Source organism: Eretmochelys imbricata, chromosome 4 (genome assembly GCF_965152235.1).
Source record: "Eretmochelys imbricata isolate rEreImb1 chromosome 4, rEreImb1.hap1, whole genome shotgun sequence".
Lineage (NCBI taxonomy): Eukaryota > Metazoa > Chordata > Testudines > Cheloniidae > Eretmochelys > Eretmochelys imbricata.
In genome coordinates, this window is record NC_135575.1 from 114,387,237 (window position 1) to 114,408,435 (window position 21,199).

At 43.2% G+C, this 21,199-nt stretch overlaps 2 protein-coding genes across 5 annotated transcripts in view; one reads left to right on the forward strand and one right to left on the reverse strand.

Annotated features, from left to right (window-relative positions):
- Positions 1-5,430, forward strand: part of FAM184B (family with sequence similarity 184 member B) — an 89,666-nt gene extending 84,236 nt beyond the window's left edge. The window contains exons 14-18 of the mRNA XM_077815815.1: positions 855-1,001; positions 2,839-2,956; positions 3,518-3,622; positions 4,718-4,920; positions 5,340-5,430. Of these exons, the coding sequence (XP_077671941.1) occupies positions 855-1,001; positions 2,839-2,956; positions 3,518-3,622; positions 4,718-4,920; positions 5,340-5,430 (664 nt within the window). The remainder of the gene's footprint in view (positions 1-854; positions 1,002-2,838; positions 2,957-3,517; positions 3,623-4,717; positions 4,921-5,339) is intronic.
- Positions 5,431-8,679: 3,249 nt separating this feature from the next.
- MED28 (mediator complex subunit 28) lies at positions 8,680-19,785 on the reverse strand. Of its 4 annotated transcripts, XM_077815820.1 has the most exons (4): positions 19,596-19,785; positions 19,146-19,212; positions 16,669-16,781; positions 12,272-15,893 (listed from the first exon to the last, which is right to left on the reverse strand). In XM_077815820.1, exons 1-4 carry the CDS (start codon positions 19,755-19,757, stop codon positions 15,696-15,698), a joined length of 540 nt encoding a protein of 179 aa, XP_077671946.1. In that variant the 5' UTR covers positions 19,758-19,785; the 3' UTR covers positions 12,272-15,695. The 4 variants fall into 4 exon arrangements, with proteins under 4 accessions (XP_077671944.1, XP_077671942.1, XP_077671945.1 ...); XM_077815818.1 differs by lacking the exons at positions 12,272-15,893; positions 19,146-19,212 and adding an exon at positions 8,680-10,808 and having other exon boundaries at positions 19,596-19,732; XM_077815816.1 differs by lacking the exons at positions 12,272-15,893; positions 19,146-19,212 and adding an exon at positions 8,680-10,834 and having other exon boundaries at positions 19,596-19,732.
- Between the last annotated feature and the right edge of the window lie 1,414 nt (positions 19,786-21,199).

Sequence of the window (21,199 nt, forward strand, 5' to 3'; positions counted from 1 at the left end):
AACTGGTTGGTTAATAAAAGTAAACAGCAACACACAACCTGCAATCTGGTAAAGGAGAGAGAGGCCATACAGAACACATAGTATTTGCATTACCCACACCATGCCTTGCGAAAAACAAGAAGTGTTAGTCATCATCCTCACCACCAGTGTTTGTGAATCTGGTGTCTCCCCCAAGGCAGGCCAGCATACAACTTTTATAAAGTGTTACGCTGAGGCCCAATGGGGTTCACACATTTATGAAGGTTTCACCCCCTTTTCCTTATTTGAACTTCCATACTCCACGACTTTTGGGGTGCCCTGTTTTTCATAGACTAATTCATTAGTTCCCTTTATACTCGTACATACTTAACATTTATGTCACCTTATCACCATAGTAACAGGCAATTACCTTAAGGAAGTCTTTTAACATTTCATCCCAGCTGCCAACAATCATCTTGCGATGTCTTCTGATCTGTTATTATTCAAACTCAGCAGTTATTTTCAAAACATCAGCCTATTTCACACAAACACAAGCTCAGCAAGTTGATTTTTATCTTATTTAGCTATATTATAAAGATAATTTAGCATAAATTATCCTAAGGCCTAATTTGGCTAAGCTTAATATCTTACAAGCGTGATGCCTGTAGGCTTTGAGTTATAACATTAATTCATATATTTCACCTCGATAGCCTAAATATTTCTGATATCTTTTATCCTTGGCTGAACTTCACAGGAGCCCCATCAATGGGTGCTGCGCATAACCCCCTCCCGAGCCTAAAAAAATCAGAGCTCTTAATAGTCTTTACCCATCAGTAACTAAATAATGAATGTTAAAACACTTGAGACTTACATAATTTTTAACATCATTTTGACAGGCTACTGGAAGAAGACCTCAAGGTCAAGCACCAGAAAGAACTGGACATCTTGAAACAAGAGCATCGTAAGGAAATCCAGAACATGATAGCTGATTTCAGTAGTGCTCAGGCCCATCTCCAAGCAAAGATTGTCTCCCTAGAAACTGAGTAAGTGATTTCAATAAGACACAGCTGCAGTAAGGATGTTTCACTATATCAGTGATAAGAATTAATTATTGTTAATTATTATTTTCATTACATATGGGTGGAATATTTTAAGTGTTGGAATAATAGTGTATTGTATAACTATTTCCCAGGCACTCAAACCAGGCACAAATATACTCTAATGAAGCATAGATATGCCTGACTGTACACACATAATATCAGTACCAGTAAATTACACCATGCACTATTGCACTTATGCACGTCATCAGTCTTACTAACTTTAAAATAATTTACATCATGATCCCATAGGCCCTGATCCTGCAAACACTTACACACATGCTTAACTTAACTTCAAGGGAACTACGTACATGAGTAAAGTTAAGCATGTGTGTAAGTATTTTAGGATAGGGACCAAAGTGGGAATGACAGAGGATAAACCATGTAGTTGCTGAAGCAGTATGTTCTAGGTTAGATTCAGGGGACTAGGAGTCAGGAGTCCTGGTTTCTATTCCTGGCTCTGGGTCAAAGTGCTCACACTCTGTGCCTCAGTTTTCCCATTTCACAAATATGGGAAATATCCCTTGGTAAAGTGCTTTGAGATCTTTAGAGGAAGGTGCTCTGTAACTGCAAAGTGATTATTAGATTATTATTAATTATTATTATTATCAATTTTGATTTTTTAATGTTAAAAAGGCCTATCTGAAACAACAGACATCCTGACATCAGTTAAAAAAACAAAAATAACTATTACTTAAACCCACAACAGCCAATGAAACTCAATCCCCCAAAAAATTCCCACCCACAGACACAAACTGACTCCATCACACCGCTCCCTCTGCAAAAGCCTGAATAAAGCGAGGCACCTTTCACCATGCCCTGAAGGTCACCAGCTCTGGGCTGTTTCAGACAATGCAAAGAATTGGTTCCAAAGCTGAGCATCCCTCACAAAGAACCCTCTGCTCCCAGCCCCCTCCCTTTTAAATCAAGTGGCTGCACCAATCACAGCTGTGGTAGCATGGCAGGGATGCCCAGAGGATTCAGGGGGCCTGGGGTCTTCGGCGGCGGGGGTTCTTCCACTCCGGGTCTTTGGGGCACTTCACGGAAGACATGGAGCGGAAGTACCCCCGCCGCCGAATTGCCGCTGAAGACCCAGAGTGGAAGAAGCGGTGGTGGGTCTTCAGCAGCGGGTCCTTCACTCCGGGGGTGTTCGGCAGCACTGAAGGACCCGCTGCCAAAGTGCTGCCGAAAACTCTCGTGGGGGCCTCTACAGGGCCTGGGGCAAATTGCCCCACTTGCCTACCCCCGGGCAGCCCTGTAGCATGGCAGTGGGAGAGGGGCAGTCCAAGCCATTGATTGTGTTTTATCTGCGTGCTGAGGAGGCTGGAGGCTTCCTTTCTCTTGACAATTTCCAGCTAAAACAAAAGAATAAATAAAATATATTCTCTGTAGTGCATTGCTCACCATCACCACTGAATCATTTAAAAATTTAGCTTATGTGAATTGAGGCCCAAATCCTGCCTGGGGAGTGGCTAGCACAGATCCCTGTTCGTTCCTGTGCGGAGTCCTACCGACAACATAAGCTGGATACACCTAGTGTACAGGGTTGACTTCAGCTGAACTTTGCCCAGGAGTGGAGGGGGGCACATTTGTATTTAATGTGTGCTTTCTTCACCACATTCCTCTTTTTTAAAAAATACAGTTTTGTCAGGGGAGCCCTGAATATTTTCCTGGATTTCAGGAATGGGGTTTATGATGGGTCAAAGAGGTCTAAACTCTTAGGCCTTGAATGAAGTTGTTTCCTGATCTGGATGAAAGTGTTTGCATTTTTTATTTGACACAGACTTAAAGAATTAGAAGAGAAACCAAGAAAGCGAGAGTCCAGGCCAGAAGATATGCACCTTATAGGCTGCTTGCAAAATAAATTAAGTGAGAGAGAAGAAATTATCAAACAACTGACGGTAAGCATTCCTTGGTAGCAATATACTGTATAATGTGTGTGCTGTCACTGAAGTCAATGGCAAAACTTCCATTGACTGCTATGGTACAGGATCAAGTTCTTAATTTATCCAACTGGTATAGCAGCAGAGTATTAACGATAAACCTAGGATGCCAGGCCCGTACACTATTCTAAGTACACTCCTGCCCCTTTCCATAGCAGCTTTTCAGCAGAATGAGGCCCCTTACTTGACTCAACAAGACTGAGACATTCATTAGAAGTGACATGAGATGGGAAAACATTCCATTTCCTAAATGTAAACCCCCATGCTGTTAACAAGAGATAGTGAATCTGCTTAAAAGTATTGCAAAAAACCTTTCAATCTTTTAATAGGGTCTTTTCAATTGCCAAAGCCCAGTGCTTAGGTCCAGCTCATAATTAACAATTTCAGATTATACTGAAAGGCTCTATCTGCTAGTCATTTCACACAACTCATCAAGTTCTTGCTCTCTTACTGCTCTGGGCCATTCTGAACATTGTGTGCTTACAGACCAAGGACACACATGGTTTTATTTCCCTTCAGGAGGGAAGAAAATTTCAGCATTTGCTTTTACCCAGCACTGAATCTCATCCAAATAGATCCTTTTCTTTCAACACTAATCCTGGATGCTTAACTCCTTCCATGAAGGTAAGACAAACAGTTCAAGTACAATAGCAAATCATGTTGTGTTGTTAGTATTTGAACACTTACAGGTGCTCAGATTCCCTGGAGAGCAACGTACAATAAGTAGATGGATAGAGATTAATTTTTATTCTTCAGCTAGTTCATTCCTAATATTTCAGCCACTATACTGCTGCTTTTCAGTAGAAGTATAATATGCCATAATGTGAGCTAACCTAGAACCAGGTGATGAAGATAATGTGTGTATTCATGCAGATGTGAGACAGTCTGCTTAGAGATAAGAGCCTGATCTTGTGCTGGGATAAGGGCTATTTCTTGCATATCCCTAAGAACTGGCCACTCTACCTCACTTACAGTGAACAAGTAGGTTAGCCACTGAATCGATGGCTACACCACCTGTGCAGAATCTGCTCTCCTCTGCTCAACCTTAACCAACACTTCCCTGTAGTACCCTGGCGTGCAGGGGAAGGGGGCATGTTGGTGGAGGAGAAAGGGAGGCCCAGTGGCTAAGGACACTAACTCAACATGTTATTCAATCCAAAGGGTCTGTATGGCAGCTACTGTAGCTCTCGAGTAGGAGTGACCACACATGTGCAGCAGTATAGCCAATAGTGAAGGGTTGCTACCAGTGGCTGTAGTGAAAACAAGTGTATGTCAATGTCAAGTAGTGAATGTACTTCTTGTCAAAGCCACTTAGAACCCCCCCCCCCCGAACTAGTGTCAACAGATCTGGGGATCTGTGTGAAGCTAGCAGGGTTATGGCACTCCAGCAATTTTAAAATCAAGTCACCCAACTGCTTGGGGTGGACACCATTGACCCATGGGCCCCTGCAGCGTGTTCTAACTGAGCCTACAGGAAAGGTTTTAATTGAAACGTTATAGCCAGAATTTTCAAAAGTAGCTATTAGTTTTGGGAGCATCCATTTTTGGGTGCCCAATATGAGACACCCAGATTACCTGCAACAATAACTGAAATCCATGGAATTGGCCCAGGGATGAATTTGGCCTATACTGTTTTGAAATGAGCATATGTAGTGTTTATAGTACCATCCGTGTGTAAGAATGTGTGCATAATATACATTTCTGTTCCCACAATAAAAGCAGAAGAAACTGAACGAGGTGCCAAGCCGTGTTGTCAGTGTTCCGAATTTAGCCTCCTACGCAAAGAACTTTTTGAGCTGTGACTTGAGATCAAAGAGAAATTCCCCTCCAATAACTAAATCGACAAGCTTAGACCAGAGTGCTGGCTGCATCAGGGCCAGCTATCCATCAGGACAGTCGTCAGACAGTAACCAGGCCTCAAGGTAAATGTGCACTTTGTAGAAACTTGATTATGAATTAATTAGTATTTAGTATTTTTCAAGCACCAAGACAGTGCTAGGTACCACAAAAAAATAAAAATAAAATAAAATAAAAAAGCTATAGGTCCGAAATTCTGCGCGCACACATACACAGCTCACTGCAGGATCTGGACCATTGTCTCTGCCTGGCAGAGCTTGCAATTTAAATTCAATATGGCACAAGTGATACTGGTGAGGGTTGCACCTGGCCTCTTCCAGCTCACAGGGACATAGCTCCATCCATTCCAGGGTGTTTAGTAGTTCAAATATTTTTGGTTATTTCCAGAAGAATTTGAGCAACAAAGTAGCCCTTCTCTCCCCCTTCCCCGCCCCCACCCAAAAAAAGATTTCTGAGTAATGGTAGTATTTGTCTCTTTGCACAGGACACAAGGCAACGAAGCACCCATAACCAAAGATGACCAGAAACAAGACCCTCAGCATCAGGAATGGTTTACTAAGTACTTTTCATTCTAAAACCAATTATTTCCAGAGTACTCAGAAAGATGACCTCAGATAATTTCACACTCTCCTGTGAAATGTTTAATCAGGGTACGGACTGGAAAAAAAATTGAGCGGCACACAGCTGACTAGGAATCTAAGTGTTCTTGGCATCCAGATACTATGGGATTAGAGGGTGAGCGCCTTAGAAATATATATTATTATTATTGTAAAAATGAAGGCAGGTTAAGTGAAAAATTATGGGTATGTTGTCATCTCAATAGCACAGGAAGAGTCTTTCATATCAAGATAGGAACCATTTCACAGGCAGAATGCTGAATTTGTTCCCCAGTGACTCCTGTTCGGCTCTCTTTTAAGAAAACACCTTAACTTTATTTTGTGCATGTTTTCATATAAATCATATATAATTTCATATTTCTTACATCCCATGCTTTCTTTTCCCTTTTTTTTGCTGTTTAATATTCAAATAAAATAAATCGACGGGAATTACCTTTACAGGGTGTTTGTTTAATCTGGTAGTTGTGTTAAATTTGTTGTACGGTATACTGAGAGACAATGTCTGCAAGGTGCTTTAGAATGATTAATATAATTAGAATAGGGAAGTATCCCTTTTACAGTTGTATAGACAGCTCATTACGTCGTTCTCATTAAACATATTTAAGGATCAGTCTGGAAAATTCAGGATAACATTCAATTATGAATATTAATAAAATATTTGCTTACAGATCAAGTTAATGTTTTACACTTTAATTCATGATGCAGAATTTTGAACCAGACTGTGTACAATTCATAAAGTTTCAAGTTTATGAAAGATGGGTATTCAGTACATTCCATCCATGTGTATCTTCAATATGTCTACCTCTGGTATCTAAGCACCAGGTACATCAATCCACTGGGAGGATCCAATTATCCACATCTTACACTGCTTTTTTAAGTGGGTCATTCTTGATTGCTGTTGCTCATCATTCTGAGGGAAGATATGCATAAAGAAATGTGCATTTTACAGTAAATTACCGCCCTGAAGCTGGCATAGCTGTGTTTCACCCTGATCTTGGATAGCAAGGAGTTCCACATCTGAGAGCCTACTACTGAAACACCCACCAGCCTCCAGGACTTCTGCTCTGTTAGCCTATTGTTGTTTGGAAACAAGTAGTTTGGTTCTGAAAGGGATTCAAGACAATTTAGTTTACGGACAGAATGTTTGGTAACAAAAGGAGGAAATTACAGAAGGGCTATTTACTCTGTTCTGTGTTTGTACAGCAGCTAACACCGTAGGGTCCGGGTCCATGACTAGGTTCCTGGCCTAGACTATAACAATACTACTAAGAATCAAGTTAAAAAAACAGTGTGCAGGAAGTATCTGAGAAGTATCTGTCTCTGACAGTGATAACTCAAATTATACCATTTTTCATGACAAAATGTTTCACATAAATTCTATTGTCCTATGACTGAACTGAAGGACTTAATAGGTGTGGTTCTGATCTAAATAAAGCTACATTGTTTATAATGAACAATTAGATACATTTTGCTTATGGACAATATGCAAGATGTTATTCTCAGCTATCCATTTATTAATTTCCTAAGCAAATGATGGAAATAGAATCATAGAACCATATGGTTAGAAGGGACCGCAAAGGTCATCTAGTCTAACCCCGTGCCAGGATGTAGGATTTGTTGTGTCTAAACCAGGGGTCCCCAACGCAGTGCCCGCGGGCGCAATGGCGCCTGCTGGGGCAGTTGTGTGTGCCTGCAGGACACCGCACCCCCAAAATGCCGCCGCTGAGCGCGACCACCTGAGAACTGGCTGCCGAAATGCCACCGAGAAGCATTGCCATTTCTTGGCGGCATTTCAGCGGCAACGCTTCTTTCCGCTGCTGCTTCTCGGCTGCATTTCGGCGGCGGGGTGTTTGGCGCCCGCCACAGTCTGTTGGGAATAGGAATGTGCTATTCCCACAGAAAGGTTGGGGACCACTGGTCTAAACCATCCAAGACAGATTACTATCAGGCCTCTTTTTGAAATCCTCCAGTGAAGGAACGTTCACAACCTCCCTAGGCAGTCTGTTCTTTTGTCTTACTGTCCTTACAGTTAGGAAGTTTTTCCTGAGATTTAATCTAAAACTTCTGTGCTGCAATTTGAACCCATTGTCTCCTGTCCTGCCCTCTGTAGGAAGAGAGAACAATGAGAGAACATACAAGGGGGCATAAATTATATGATTTAGGATGGCAATACAAAATACAGTAGCCTGAAACCACAATTATATAATAATGAAAAAAATGAAGTGTATTAGAAACCAGAGCAATTTACCCTTTCAAGGGATGTATCTTAAGTATGGTCATTAGGAAAGATAAAAGGTAGGCTAGATTAGTGTGAATGGCACTACTTGTTTTATGGGGTTGAATGTGGAATAAAGGGACTTTCATCTGTAGGTTGTAAATTTGAATCAATCCCAGGTTAATGGTAGTGGAAATTTGTTACTTTAGGATGAAGACTGGGTGACTTAAGTGAGCTGTAGCTCACAAAAGCTTATGCTCAAATAAATTGGTTAGTCTATAAGGTGCCACAAGTACTCCTTTTCTTTATGTGAAATGAGTTGATCTTAGTCCAGGTCGCAGTGGGAAGTTGTCCATCACACAAAAACCACCACCACTAATGACACTAATTGACAACTGTGTTGGCACAGAGTTTAAAGGACTAAATAAGCCAGGGACTGAACTCTCCTCTCATGGTTAGAGGGGATTCCTCCAAAACAGAAGAACGGCAGATTGCTGGAAAAATTTGTGAGAGAGCTAGTACTTACTCTGAATGTATGGAGGTTTTAGGTGTTGTCAAGGTTCCTTCCCCACTCTGAACTATAGGGTACAGATGTGGGGACCTGCATGAAAAACCTCCTAAGCTTATCTTTACCAGCTTAGGTCAAAACTTCCCCAAGGTACAAAATATTCCACCCTTTGTCCTTGGATTGGCCGCTACCACCACCAAACTAATACTAGTTACTGGGGAAGAGCTGTTTGGACATGTCGTTCCCCCCAAAATACTTCCCAAAACCTTGCACCCCACTTCCTGGACAAGGTTTGGTAAAAAGCCTCACCAATTTGCCTAGGTGACTACAGACCCAGACCCTTGGATCTTAAGAACAATGAACAATCCTCCCAACACTTGCACCCCCCCTTTCCTGGGAAATGTTGGATAAAAAGCCTCACCAATTTGCATAGGTGACCACAGACCCAAACCCTTGGATCTGAGAACAATGAAAAAGCATTCAGTTTTCTTACAAGAAGACTTTTAATAGAAATAGAAGTAAACAGAAATAAAGAAATCTCCCCTGTAAAATCAGTATGGTAGATACCTTACAGGGTAATTAGATTCAAAACATAGAGAACCCCTCTAGGCAAAACCTTAAGTTACAAAAAAGATACACAGACAGAAATAGTTATTCTATTCAGCACAGTTCTTTTCTCAGCCATTTAAAGAAATCATAATTGAACACGTACCTAGCTAGATTACTTACTAAAAGTTCTAAGACTCCATTCCTGGTCTATCTCCGGCAAAGACAGAATATAGACAGACCCACAGACCCTTTGTTTCTCTCCCTCCTCCCAGCTTTTGAAAGTATCTTGTCTCCTCATTGGTCATTTTGGTCAGGTGCCAGCGAGGTTACCTTTAGCTTCTTAACCCTTTACAGGTGAGAGGAGCTTTCCCCTGGCCAGGAGGGATTTCAAAGGGGTTTACCCTTCCCTTTATATTTATGACACGCCCCCCCAAATCTCAGCTACGGTGAAACACTGGCTGGGATTTCTTCCTGGAGCTCTAGGAAAAACAGAGTTAATAAGACACATGCATCTCTAAATATACTACCAAGTACATAAAGACTAACAATATTTTCTACATCTCAAGGACGATTTTAACCAGTTGATTCTGGGAAACTTTCACGGGACAGTGCATCAGCCACTTTGTTAGAAGCTCCTGAGATGTGTTGGATGTCGAAATCAAAATCTTGGAGAGCTAAACTCCACCGAAGAAGTTTTTTGTTAGTTTCTTTGACGGTGTGAAGCCACTTCAGTGCAGCATGGTCGGTTTGCAGGTGGAAACGCCGTCCCCAAACATATGGGCGTAGCTTTTCCAGAGCGTAGACAATGGCGTAACATTCTTTTTCAGTGACCGACCAGTTGCTTTCCCTCTCAGACAGTTTTTTGCTGAGAAACACTACAGGGTGGAATTCTTGAGCAGGTCCTTTCTGCATTAAAACTGCTCCCACACCACGCTCAGACGCATCTGTGGTTACTAGGAACGGTTTGTCAAAGTCTGGGGCCCTTAGTACAGGATCAGACATGAGTGTCGCTTTAAGCTTGTTAAAGGCCTTCTGACACTTTTCGGTCCACTGAACAGCATTTGGCTGTTTCTTTTTGGTTAGGTCTGTCAGTGGGGCGGTGATTTGGCTGTAGTGCAGTACAAATAGTCTGTAATAACCGGTCAAGCCTAAGAAGGATTGAACCTGTTCCTTTGACTTTGGGACAGGCCACTTTTGGATGGCATCCACTTTGGCCTGTAGTGGGCTGATAGTTCCTTGACCCACCTGGTGTCCAAGGTAAGTCACTCTGTTTAGGCCTATTTGACACTTCTTAGCCTTAACAGTTAGTCCTGCCTCCCTTATGCGCTCAAGGACTTTTTGTAGATGTTCCAGGTGGTCTGCCCAGGAATCCGAAAATATGGCCACATCGTCAAAGTAGGCGACTGCATATTCTCCTAATCCCGCTAGGAGACCATCTACAAGTCTTTGGAAGGTGGCGGGTGCATTTCGCAGCCCGAAAGGGAGTACATTAAATTCATACAGCCCAAGATGTGTGGTGAAGGCTGACTTTTCCTTGACAGATTCATCTAGCGGTACCTGCCAGTACCCCTTGGTTAAGTCCAAGGTAGAGATGAACTGGGCCCGTCCCAGTTTCTCTAATACTTCATCTGTGCGTGGCATTGGATAGTTGTCTGGGCGAATTACAGCATTTAGCTTACGGTAGTCCACGCAAAAACGTATTTCCCTATCTGGTTTGGGAACTAGAACCACTGGAGATGCCCATGCACTTTCAGAGGGGCAGATTACACCCATCTGTAAGATATCCCTGGATCTCCCGTTCTATAGCAGTTTTAGCTTGAGGAGACACCCGGTAAGGTTGGACCCTAATTGGGTGAGCATTACCTGTGTCAATGGAGTGGTATGCCCGTTCAGTCAGTCCTGGGGTGGCTGAGAACGTTGGCGCGTAGCTAGTGCACAGCTCCTGGATCTGCTGTCGCTGAATACGCCCAAGGGTCATGGAGAGGTTCACCTCTTCCACACCACCAGCTCTTTTCCCTTCGTAGTAGACACCTTCAGGCCACTCAGTGTCGTCTCCTCCCTGGGCTGTAAACTGACAAACCTTTAATTCTCTGGAATAAAAGGGCTTTAGAGAATTAATACAGTAATATGGCACTATGGCAGGACTAAGTATATCTAGACGATCCCTGACAGGTGTTTGTCCAATCTGCTCTTAAAAATCCCCAATGATGGAGATTCTACAATGTCCCTAGGCAATTTATTCCAGTTCTTAACCACCCTGACAGGAAGTTTTTCCTAATGTCCAACCTAAACTGCCCTTGCTGCAATTTAAGCCATTGCGTCTTGTCTTAGCCTCAGAGGTTAAGAACAACAATTTTTCTCCCTCCTCCTTGGAGCAACCTTTTATGTACTTGAAAACTGTCATCATGTCCCCTCTCAGTCTTCTCTTCTCCAGACTAAACGAACCCAATTTTTCCAATCTTCCCCCATAGGTCACATTTTCTAGATCTTTAATCATTTTTGTTGCTCTTCTCTGGACTTTCTCCAATTTGTTCACATCTCTTCTGAAATGTGGTGCCCAGAACTGGACACAATACTCCAGTTGAGGTCTAATCAGCGTGGAGTAGAGCGGAAGAATTACTTGGTTACAATATCGTATCTTGCTTACAATACGCCTGCTAATATATCCCAGAACGATGCTGGCTTTTTTTGCAACAGGGTTACACTGTTGACTCATATTTAGCTTGTGATCCACTGTGACCCCTAGATAATTGTGAATATTCTACGTTCATGCTATGCTGGGTACCCAGGGCAGTGAGGCCACCTTGCTACCAACTGCCCTTAGTGTGAGCAAGCCTTGTCTCTGCCTGCCATGGGTCAGCTCCCCAACTACACTGTGGCCACAGGCAACAGAAGCACTCCCCTCCCAAGATATTAGACAGACTTGGGGTGGGGTGGGGTGGGTGAGGGGTTAGGTAATCTTTTTTTACTGGACCTAAAGATGACCATTGTGTAAGCTTGAAAGCTTGTCTCTTTCACCAGTTGGTCCAATAAAAGATATTACCGCACTCATTTTGTCTCTCTCTGCTCATATATTCATTCCAGCTATTGCAAAGCAGAAATACCCAATTTTGAAAAGCCATAAAATGAAAAACACGTCCATTTCCATACCATGCAAGTTAATTGTTGAACTGGTTACCAGTTAATACTCTAACCCTACAGCAGTCTCCAGTGTGAGTCATTCGCACTCTGAACTCTTGCCACCAATCACCTGGATGCTTTAGTATACTCAAAGCTATGACTTATTAGGATTCTACATCAACTTTTGCTAGAAACAGTCTACTGTTCTATCTGGAAATATTTTTAAAATTTCTACATTTTTCATCTCACAGCATGTACCATCTGGCTTCATTTAAGTAGGAGGTTTTTGCACCCTCACATAGTACACTTTATACATAACTTCAAGATTTGCTAAGGTCTGTTAATCAGTGCATTTGAAACTTCTCATCTTCAAAATCCTTCTTTATAATGTCATACATCAGGCCAAGTTGTACTTCAATTAGTTTAATCAAATTAGCAGTATACATATTTTATACACAATTATTTTCCTTCTGGTACAGTGGTCCCATCTTTACAAGGTTGCCTTTGCAGACAGATAATCCCATAGTGATCTCTATTCTTGATTTAAAGGGTGACCATTGCTTTCCAATTTTATAAGTATTCCCCTTTCTACTTTAGTGTGTAATTTGTGGTGCCAATATTACCAAATATGTTAAATTTCTGGCTATCCAATATTCAGAAGCCATAGCAACTGTCTTTCATAAGACAACATTCTTTGAAAGATAGTTAAGGTTAATACATAGCTCGTATAGTGCTTCCCTTCAGTAGTGCTCAAAGCACTTTACAAAGATGGTCAGCATTACCCCCATTTTACTGAGGGGGAAACTGCCGAACCTCAGGATTTTCTAAAGGAAAACAGACTAGGCCTGTCAACATGGCAAAATGGGAGAGCTCCAGTAGCAAACAAATCTGCCAGAAACACTGAGTGAATTTTAGACTGCTACCACACTTCCTTGTTTCTTCTCATTGACCTCTTCCCATGGAAAGTCTAACTCCAGTCCCTCCCCCAAATCTCCGTGTAATATCTAGAAGGCTTAGTTTTCCACAAGCAACCCTTTAGAAAATCTACGAACAGTGCAAAAAGCTTTTTCTGTCTAGTAAGGGAGACATTTTGTATGGCATCCAAGAGTAGATTGACAACCTGTGACAAAAATGATTGCAGTACCAGACCATGTGGCAAAAGCTTGCTCTCATTTAAAAACCTAAAGCACAGAGGTCTCTCCCACAGCCAGTCTTGGCAGCATATGCTACTGCCCAATCCTGTAAGGCCATATTTTTGGGTTTTAATAAGCCAACTATTTTTTGTACTTACAATACATAGCTACAAGTATTATGAGTAGAGCAACATATCTGGTAGTTGAGTAGGTGGGAATTGGGGGGAGGGTTTGGGACTGAAGAATCAATATTTTAGGATGTTTCTGATAAAATGATCAGCAATGAAAGAGCTACTAGTTAATAAATTGGAGTAGTAGTGCGTGTATTGAGAGATGCAAGAGCAAAATGAGCTTTTTAAGGTGAAAAAAAATCTTTTCAAAATCTGAGTCCAATGAACAACTAGAAGCCTTATGAGGAATAGCAGTAAAACCACTCAAAAACCCCACAAAGGACAGACATTATCGACTTCGATTCTTATCATTCAGCCATTTTCAGGTCGATGAAAGCCTTTTTCCACTGAGGGAGTTCCCTTTCTCATTTCACAGGTGCAGACAAAAATGGACACAGTAGTTAAGTGTGATGTACATGCCTAGACAGATTGAGTTAATTTAAAAAGCAATCATCATGTAACTCAAGTCCTGTACTTGCAGCAATCAAGGGGAGTTTGTTACTGACTGACTTTGTGGCAGCCTTCCCATTCCTTGTGTGAAAATAGGTGACTGTCTCTACAGGAAAATGAGAAACTTCAAGTACTGTCCAAGTCAAGCAGATGGTTTCCTTAAGTCAGTGGTTCGAAGAGAGGCTTTGAGAGAATATTTAGCTCCAGAAGTTGGGAGTAGTTTCTCCTGCATTGCAGCTTCTCTCCACTTACAGCAGAGTGAAGTTAATTTAAACCTACTCTCTAAAGGGAGTTTGAGGGCTTGGCTACACTTGCGAGTTACAGTGCAATAAAGGAGGCCCAGGCGCACTAGCTCACTACCTGTCCACACTGGCAAGGCACCCAGAGCGCTCTGACTCCGTGGCTACAGAGCTGCTGGTACTCCACCTCAGCGAGTGGAATAACGTTTGCTGCGCCCCCGCTGGAGCGCCGCAGCACCAGCGCGAACGAGGTGTTGCATTACTGTGCTCTGATCAGCCTCCAGAAACGTCCCATACTCCCCTTAAGTCAAGTGGCCACTCTTGTCATTGTTTTTGAATCATTGTAGGAATGTGACTATGCCCTTTGAAAGCTCCGTTTCTGACAGCCGGCTGCTTATCTGCTCCGAGACAAAGCAAGCCATTAGTGTGGAATGCTGTGTGTGTGAGAGAGAGAGAGGTGTTGGGGGGGGGGCGGTCTGCTGCTGTCTGAACAACACGCTCCCTGTCACACTCCACCCCACCCCATTTGAAAAGCACGCTGCAGTCACTTGCATGTTGGGATAGCTGCCCATAAGGCACTGCTCCCAATGCCACTGCAAGTGCTGCTTGAACAGTGCGCTTGAAGCTGTCAGTGTGGACAGACTGCAACGCTTTCCCTACTGCGCTCTCCGAAGGCTGGTTTAACTCAAAGCACTCTACATCTGCAAGTGTAGCCATGCCCTTAGTTTACATTCTCTCCTGCACTGTGCTCTCAGAGCACAATGGCAAGCACAGAGCAGACAAGCTGTCTGGTTCCCTCACTTACAAAGCCTCAGGTAATTAGCCACATAGTACACAATCAGGCAGTACTTCTCCACTCGCTTTCCATGGCAGCTGCAGCGGCCTGAAACTGATAACACTCAATTTCTAGCTACTTCAGCTAAATCTGCTTTGATGAGGAAAGCCAACAACGTTCTCCCAAGGTGCCAAACCCTTAAACTGAGTGGGTATAGTTTCAGGAGGAAAAGAAGGCACCATACATTTGTAGAAACAGGCCATGGAAAGGGTAGAAAATGCCAGGCATTATGCTTAGATGGAGGATGACTGGGAAATATTAACCACATCTCCATCCCTTTCCAACAGGAAGCTCTCCTACAAGATTTTAAAAGCATCAGATGCCAGAGCATTTCCCATTAGCACCAATATCCCATCAGCTCTTTCTGGCCATGTCTACACTAGGAAAAGAGATGTACTTTTTAAAACACATTTAAAATACATTCTCCCCCACTCCTAGCGAAGACAAGTGCCTAAGTCACAGATAGCAGCAGTGCTCAATAGAAAATCCTTGCTTTGATTTATTTGACTAATCAGTCTCAGCAATAAGAAGTCTGCACTATTTCTCCAGAATCTTAGGATGTGACATGATTAGAAACACTCACAGTGAAAACTGTATACAAGGCTACACTTGAGATGAACAAATAAACTCTGCAAGTACTTCTAGATCAATAGTGCCTTAACTAGACTTTAGCTTCATTAGGACTTCTCTGTCAGTTTCCCCAAGTAATAGGAGGGGGGTTTAGCATATTCTATGCAAGTGTATTGTGACGACAAGATAAGACATACATGAGCATTTGTTCAGTTTGAATGTAAAACCAATCCATACTTTGATAAAAAGTTAAAAAACTACAGATTCTTCCCCATTTATTTTATGCTTAGTTGTGTCCCAGTGTCGTAGTAAAACACTATTTATGTTTATACTACAAATTACATCACATATTATACAAGGTAGAAAGTTCAATATTCCATTTCACTTTAAGTTAAAATACTACTCAAAGATCTAAATTCAAACATCTTTCTTAATCATGTTTGCTTCATGGGTGCAGGAATATTAGCAGAAGCCTGTTCTAGATAAGCTAATGGTCCTTGAGGCATTTCTGCAGGTTTTTTGTGTTGCACATTCATGTCTTCTAGAACCTGCTGCCAGTGACGCAGTTTACCCAAATGCTTCTGAATTAGTGCTTCTTTCCGCTGTAATTCATTTTTCAATTCTGAAACATCCTGCAGTTGATAGACATCTTGAATTAATTAATGACTTATTTTCCTTGTAAAAAGATTACATCGTAAACTCATTTTAACTATTACAGTTTCTATGAAAGAATGGACAATTCTCAGAGTGAAAACAACTTACTATGAGAACTGGCTGAACTGGAGATAGAATAATTTGGCTACTCCCTTCCATGATATACATTCTACTTGAGTGTACCAGGTCTCTGTTTCCATACCCCGCATGTAATTCAGAAAGAGGTCTACCCTCTGCACATCCAAATTTGACTAACTGGTCTGTTCCCTCAAAGGGGCATATCTATATCCAGATTTTCTTACGTGCTGTAAAGAGCTACTGAGAATGATCCAGGTGAGCTCTACAAACTTATAGGGACAGGGCAATAAGCTAATTAAAATCAACCATTGTTTGTTCTGTGCTGCATTGCACCTATTTGTACCTTTAGATTCTAGGATCTTCAGGAAAGAGACCTGCTTGTTTGCACGGCACACTTGTAGTATTAATGTAGCCATATAAATAATAATGGTAGGACAGTTAGGAAAACCAGCATAAATGGGAATAAATTTTAAAAATCCAGTATGCTTGCAGATGGAGAAAGAAGAGAAATGTTCCACTGAACAAAAACTACATTTCTTGATCAAATATGTGCCTTGTCTCAGATTCTCTGTACTACCATGGAACAAAAGAAATACACCCTTAGTCTTAAAAGAAAGGAACAAATTAAAGTTGTCACAGGTCAAGTAAGTAGATAAAAAGATGGTAATCTCCTACCTCTTTAATAACTAGCTCTGGTTTCTGGACAGACAGATGTAATCTTTTTTGTAGGAAAAAACATTCTGTTTGTCTCGCAACATCCAGGAATTTCTGGATACATTGATCAACACCTAAAATACAGAAATATAACAAGATTTGAAAGATAAAGAAATCAAAGACCAGATTAGTTTAACAACATCCATAGAAGGAAATTAGTTAATGTACATTAGCCTCTTTGTCCAAGTAGCCGTGTGTTCAATATTTAAAAACTAATCTACAGCTTTTTACAAAAGACATTTAAGAAAGTAAATCCAAAAACTTGATTGTAAAGCTCTGTATTTTTAGTGGCCTGTATTTTTAAAATCTGAAGTCCCTAAATAATGGAAAGTAAATTGACTAAATATATCTATAGATATCCCCCCACAGACCTTTACTTCTACAAGCTCAAAGAGGCATGCCTCTTTTTTAATAGTAACCAAGTTACAATCAATATTCTGTAAGATGTGGAAAAGAATACGGTCACTTCCCGTTTCACTGCAAAAGGTTAATTAAAACTTCTCTAACGACAAAGGGCCTCAAAACCCAAGTATACAAATGAACAGAAAATCACTTCTGTGGGTATTGAATGCAAATACATTAAGTAACATTTCAGTGTATTCCCATGTAGCAAGATCACTGCACAAAACCCTACAGTAATGTTTAGAATAGACGAACAGTACTCAAAAAGGCATATTTGTTAATGACTCTTATAAAATTTATTTAGTTATCCAGTGCAAGAGTTTTCTTCATTCCAGCATAGTCCAAAAGCAGTGTTCCCTCTAATTTTTCCCACTCATGTGCAGAATGAATTTTATTATGTGCACCAATATGGACACACATCACCTCCATATTGGTGCACATAACAAAATTCATGTGGTGGGGGTGGGGTTCAGAGTGTGGGAGGGTGAGGGCTCTTGCTGGGGGTGCAGTCTCTGGGGTGGGGTCAGGGATGAGAGGCTCAGGGCTGGGTCAGAGGGTTTGGCTCTGGGGTGTGAGGGCTCCAATTAGGGGTGAAGGCCCTGGGATGGGGCTGGGGATGAGGGGTTTGGAGTGCAGGCTGCCCCAGGGCTACAGCGGGGAGAGAGGACTCCCCCCAGCTCTCTCTCCCCGCAGAAGCGCCTCTCCCCCAACCGCAGCAGCTCCGGAGCTGGGGGAGAGCATCTCTCCCTGCTGCGGCAGCTCCGGGGCTGGGGCCAAGGGATAGGCACCTCTCCCCCAGCCTCAGCAGGGTTGGGGCTGGGCTTGATTGGGTCCGGGGTGGGGTGCCTCTTCCCCAGTTGCGGCTGGTCTGGGGAAGGGGCGCCTCTCCCATGACCAGTCCGGGGATGGAGCCGGTGAGGAGAGGTGTCCCTCTCTGCCGTGGCAGGTCCGGGGCTGGGATCTCTCCCAGCTGCAGCCCTGAGCACCTACGCAGCACTTAATAGGCTACTGTGCAGACGCACAGCTTACAGAGAACTTAGTCCATAGGTATAACCTGATATCTGAAAAGAGAACAAGGAGCTAGAGTTTTCAAAAGCTCGTAAGTCACTTTCGAAAATGGGACTTCAATTCTTAAATCCCTTTCATTTTCAATAAGACTTCTGAACATTTTACCCAGGCCTTTTTCTACTTTATAAGCTACTATAAACAACAGGGATTCCAGAATTAGAAGTTGGCTTCTAATGCTGCCATTGCATGAGCAGAACAGCAATCCACTAGAATATATTCCTCCCAGTCACATAGCTTTGAGTGCAAAAGAAAGATTTTTTTAAAAAAGGTATTGTTAAGGTAAGCAGAACTCAGGTTCTCCTTTCCTCCCTAACCTTTTTGCTCAGTCACTGTAATTCATGAGGCTTATCTGTTTTACAAACCAAATGCTTCAGTGGGATTCTCTCTCCCATTGCCAGCTAACTATAATAGTCGTGAAAAATTCCACAAGGCTGTGGCTATACTAGGGACATTTTTCAAAAATTCTTGTAATTGTTAACACTGGTTCAGACCCATTGGATTAGCCACATTTGGATCTCTACCATAAATGACACATAACTTGCTGATATCATGTTAAGCACGTTGGGCAGATTTTCAGTAGTGCCTAGGTGCCTAACTCTGAGAGTTATATGTTTTTGAAAATCCCACTAGGCACATGACTACCTAAATACTTTTTAAAAAGACCGATCTTAATAGGGTGAGATGACATAGTATTTAGAACAGTGGCAGCAGATACTGGGCTCTCTCCACTACTGCTTCCAAATTAGCATAGACCAGTGAAGCTCAAAATATATTAACAGTGGTAAAATTTTTTTATAGATTCCCTAGTGTAGATAGACCCTATAAATGCACAGGTTCCTGAGATTATGTGTAGGAAATTAGAAGGTTTGTAGTTTAAAAATTAGCACAGATAACTTAACAGTATCTTTTTAACGAACCCAATGTGCCAACCCTGTTATAGCCAGAACAAAATACTGGCAGGCTCTTACCAGTTCTAATTTCTTCCTGATCTGTGCCATTCACATAATCCTGACTCACAAGTGAAGCAAAGCAAGCCTGGATGATTGGGAAAATAGAGATACTTGTTTTAAAGGAGAAACCAGGCACCTTATGCACATGTCATGCAAGGACAGCCAGCCAGCCGCCACTGGTCAACAGCCCTTGCAAATGGCAAGAGTGGACCAGGGAGGCAGAAAGTCAGCGCACACTGCTTCATGCAGGTTCATTCCCCCCAAACTCCTCAGCCCTGTATGCCTCCCCCAGCCCCTCTGCCTCCTCTTCCCCACCCCGCCCTGAACCTCCCCCCGCCCCTCTGCCTCCCCCCACCACCCCCCGAACCTCCCTCTGCCTCCTCTCCCCCCCCCCGGTCCCGAACCTCCCGGAGCCTCTGCCTCCCCCTCGCAACCCTGAGCCCCCCAGTCCCTGAGCTCCCCCCCCACCTCAAAGGAAGCTTCTAGCTCGTCCACCAGGGTGCTGTTGGGGTTGCGCGGTCCCGCGGCGGCCGGGAGGAGACCAGCCTGGCCGGGGCCGCCGGGAGGGAGCGGAGGGGGAGGCGGCCCCGACGGCTGGTTTGTAAACATCCCGCTCAGAGCCGCCGCCATGACGCACCGCCCCGAGAGCGAACTGCGCCTGCGCGGCGGAGGGGACAGGCGACGCCGCGGTGCCGACGCCCGGGGCTCCGCGGAGGTGGGCGTGGCCTGCACGGCAGCGTCGCCCTCGCGCGCCTTGGGAGCCGGCCCTAGGGGCGGGGCCAGGGGGGCCAGGGGCCCAGCACCAGGGAGCTGCCCCGACAAGGCCGGTGTCACTGCCCCGGCCGGCGGCAGCTGCTGGCTCAGGCCCCCGTCCTGACAGGAACGAAGAACAAGCCCCCAGGCTGCCGGGGGTTGCAGGCCCACGGAGTCGACCTCTGCCCCTACGGCTGAACGGAGCCCCCGGAGCTGCGATGGCTGTAGGCAGCCCCGCGCTCGTTGGCCTCTCTCCACAGAGAGGCAGCAGCTCGCTGGCCCTCTGAAGGCCACCCCAGCTTCCTTCTATCACCGGGTTGCCACTTCTCCAGGAATTAAAGATTAATCTTTAATTAAAGAGGTCATGTGATGAAACCTCCAGGAATCAATCTGACCAAAGCTGGCAACCCTATTGCATCGTCACCCAACAGGGGTACAGGTTTTCCCACGTCCTGGCAGTCACATACACAACCCCCGGCTGTAGCTTCTGTCGTCAAATGCCTCTCCTCTTTCTTGTATCTATGATCATAGTGGCCTTTTTTTAAACCTGGAGAGGTTCAAATTTGGTAAAAGTATGCTTCAGCTTTTTTAATCTGGGCTGCCTTTTCACTGTCCATCCAAAAACAAAAGCAGCAGATGAAAAATAAATGAGTGCTAATAATTAAGGATCTAATTTGCATATGGAATTAGCAATATGTACTGAGATATACTGGTGTTTTTGCAAAATTATGCACAGGTAAATGCTGAATTTAGGACAGCTATCTGCATATGGATCAGATAGTGGTTAAAGCAATTAAGTTGCAGTTCCAACTCTGCCACTGATTAGGTGTACAAATCTAAAATTATCACTACACTGCTTTGAAATGATCAGACAGAAGGAGCTTTACAAATGCAAAGTATAATAGCAAGACAGAGGAAAAGATTATCCTTTCACATGTATCCTGTTAACAGTTTATTTTCCTGTCACACTCCTACAATTGTGCTGAGCCTGTATCTATGGCACTCAGATGCCACATCTGCTGTGAATTCTTGGGGCCAACCATGGTTACAGGAAGCTAAACAGGGGTGCTGTCCTCTAAACAATTAGCCAGCCACAATTAAGTCCCAACTGAACTGCAGTTGGGAAATTTACAGGTGTCAGGGGAATACTAATATGAGGGCTCAGATTTCAGAAATTAGAATTCAGATGATGTCACCTGATGGTGCAGACTGATCAGTAAAAAAATAGTAGTTTTAGTCTCTGTAAACTCCTCTATTTAAATATACTGACACACTGCACATTAGAAAAGCTGTCCCTCTTACTGACACACACTCCAAGA